The sequence below is a fragment of the Pteropus vampyrus genome, unplaced genomic scaffold, assembly GCF_000151845.1.
Source record: "Pteropus vampyrus isolate Shadow unplaced genomic scaffold, Pvam_2.0 Scaffold329, whole genome shotgun sequence".
In the NCBI taxonomy this organism is placed as follows: Eukaryota; Metazoa; Chordata; class Mammalia; order Chiroptera; family Pteropodidae; genus Pteropus; species Pteropus vampyrus.
In genome coordinates, this window is record NW_011889110.1 from 736599 (window position 1) to 738722 (window position 2124).

The 2124-nt window shown below is 59.3% G+C and overlaps 1 protein-coding gene across 1 annotated transcript in view; it reads left to right on the forward strand.

Moving 5' to 3' along the window:
• Nucleotides 1–26: 26 nt before the first annotated feature.
• Nucleotides 27–2124, forward strand: part of TRPV6 (transient receptor potential cation channel subfamily V member 6) — a 12621-nt gene continuing 10523 nt past the window's right edge. Inside the window, exon 1 of the mRNA XM_011378091.2 lies at nucleotides 27–839. Coding sequence (XP_011376393.1) covers nucleotides 592–839 — 248 coding nt within the window. The 5' untranslated portion in view covers nucleotides 27–591. The remainder of the gene's footprint in view (nucleotides 840–2124) is intronic.

Genomic DNA, 2124 nt, shown 5'->3' on the forward strand with positions numbered 1-2124 from the left:
GACCAACCGTTTCTACTGTTTGTGTAACGATTCTGGGCCAGGCGAGAGGTTCACCGGGAAAAGTCGAGAACAGCTCATTCCGGGGTGGGGGGTACAGCAAAGGGTTGGGAGGGGAGGCTGACAGGAGAGGAAAAGGGGGCTCGCTTGCTGGCCCAGTGGAGGAGCCCTGATCCCCAGACGCCCCGTGACTCCTCCCTCTTCATCACTGCTTAGAGTCTCTCAGCCTAGTCTGACCTGTCCGGGCCTTTCTATAAAAGGTCACAACCAGGTCTCCTGAAGTCCAAGGGAGGTGTCCCCAGTCTCTTTGAAGGCTTCCCTTCCCTGGACTGGCCGGGGGGCAGGGAGAGAGACTGAGGAGGAGGAGGTTAGGCTGGCCCCTGCGGGCAGGTGTGCTGGCCTGTCTCTTTAAATCTCAGGTAATTTGGGAGGTGGGAGGGAGTTTGTCTGCACAGTTCCCAGGGAGCTCCTGCAGGAGGAGCCCAGAGAGGGAGTCCCAGCTCGGCCCAGTGGAGCAAGCTCTGAGCTCTCTGCAGTCTGGGGTCTGGCCGAGGCGCCTCCCCGAGGCTCCTGGGGGGCCCAGGGAGGCAGGAGATGGGGCCTCTGCAGGGAGAGGGCAGGCCGGGCCCCGTGGAGGCCAGTGCGGCCCCAAGGCAGAGTCCAGTCGGGGTCTGGCCTCGGCTGCAGCCCCACAAGGAGCCTGCCCTACACGACGTGGGGTCACCGCTGCCCGAGAAGAACGGGTTCCTTCTCTGCCTGTGGAGAAAGTTCTGTAGATGGTTCCAGAGACAGGAGGCTTGGGCTCAGAGCCGGGACGAGCAGAACCTGCTGCAGCAGAAGCGGTAAGCCTCCCTCTGCTGCCTTCGCCCCCAGGTGTGTCCCTCACCCCCTCCTCCCCCTCATCCTCCCCACTTCCCCCCGTCCTTCCCTCTCCATCTTTGTCTGGACACTGTCTTCAGGCCTGGCTCCGTGGGAGCATTTTGTCTCAAGGGTCGTGGCCCGTGCAGCCCCAGGATGCCAGGTGGAAGAAAGGGGGAGAGCACGGACATAGGGTTCGCTGTCTTTAAGATCCGATTCAGTTATGCCAGCTTCTTGTGAGCGCAGTTGACCCTTGAACAGTGCAGCGGGTAGGGGCTCCCGGGATGTGCAGGCGAAAATCCACGTGTAACTGAAGTCGGCCTCCCGCGAACGTGGATTCTCACCGGCCAGTCCACCAGCGAACAGCACGGGGTTCCGTGAGGGTCGATGGGACTGCCGTCAGTTGAACTGAGTAGGTCTGTTGAAAAATGTCCACTTATGAGTGGACCCACGCAGTTCAAACCCACTCGTTTAAGGGTCGACTGCACTTCCTTAAAGGCCAGACACCTTGCTGGACCTTGGGGGGATTGTGGCATCATTGAACCTCCACCAGAGGGGTGAGGGTGGATCGGAACAGTGCCCTGGATTTCTACTCCCTGCCCCGTGAGCAAGCTCTCTGGCGGAAACATATAGCACATATATGTACACACGTGGGAATGACTGAATGAATGGATGGATGGAGCAGAGAGGATCTGCAGACTCTCGTAACCCCGAAGGAAGACAACATGGGATCACAGGGATCATTTCCATGTGTTTATCACATCAGCCATTGACCACGGCCCTGCTACGTGCCAGTCCCTGGGGATGGGAGGGTCTGAATGTGAGCAAAGCTGAGACTCAGCCTGGAATTTATTACTCTCTGTTGGGGGCGAGGGGCATGGACACCTGGCCAAAATATGCTGAGGACCCATGCTCGCTCACTCCCGCATCCAGGTTGAAGAATTTGAGAAGCGTGTGTTTGAGCCCTAAAGAAATCTCACTTGTTGCTTCCAGCCCCTGAAAACTTTCCAAAACTCATTTGATGCTCTCCCCGCTCCCTCCCAGCCCCGCACCCCGCCCCGCACCCCCTTGGCAGCTTAGATTTTGGAGCGGGAGAGCAGGGGAGATGGAGGAAGCTTGGGGCCGGCTCTGTGTGTGGTCTCCTCTCCGAAGTGTCCGTGTACCGCCCCACCCAGGCGGTGGCACGCCTGGAGGAGGTCCTCCAGCTGGGGTTTTCCCTGGGCCCCTAAGAAGTGGGTCTGGTCACAGGGAAAACAGGAAGACTTTGTG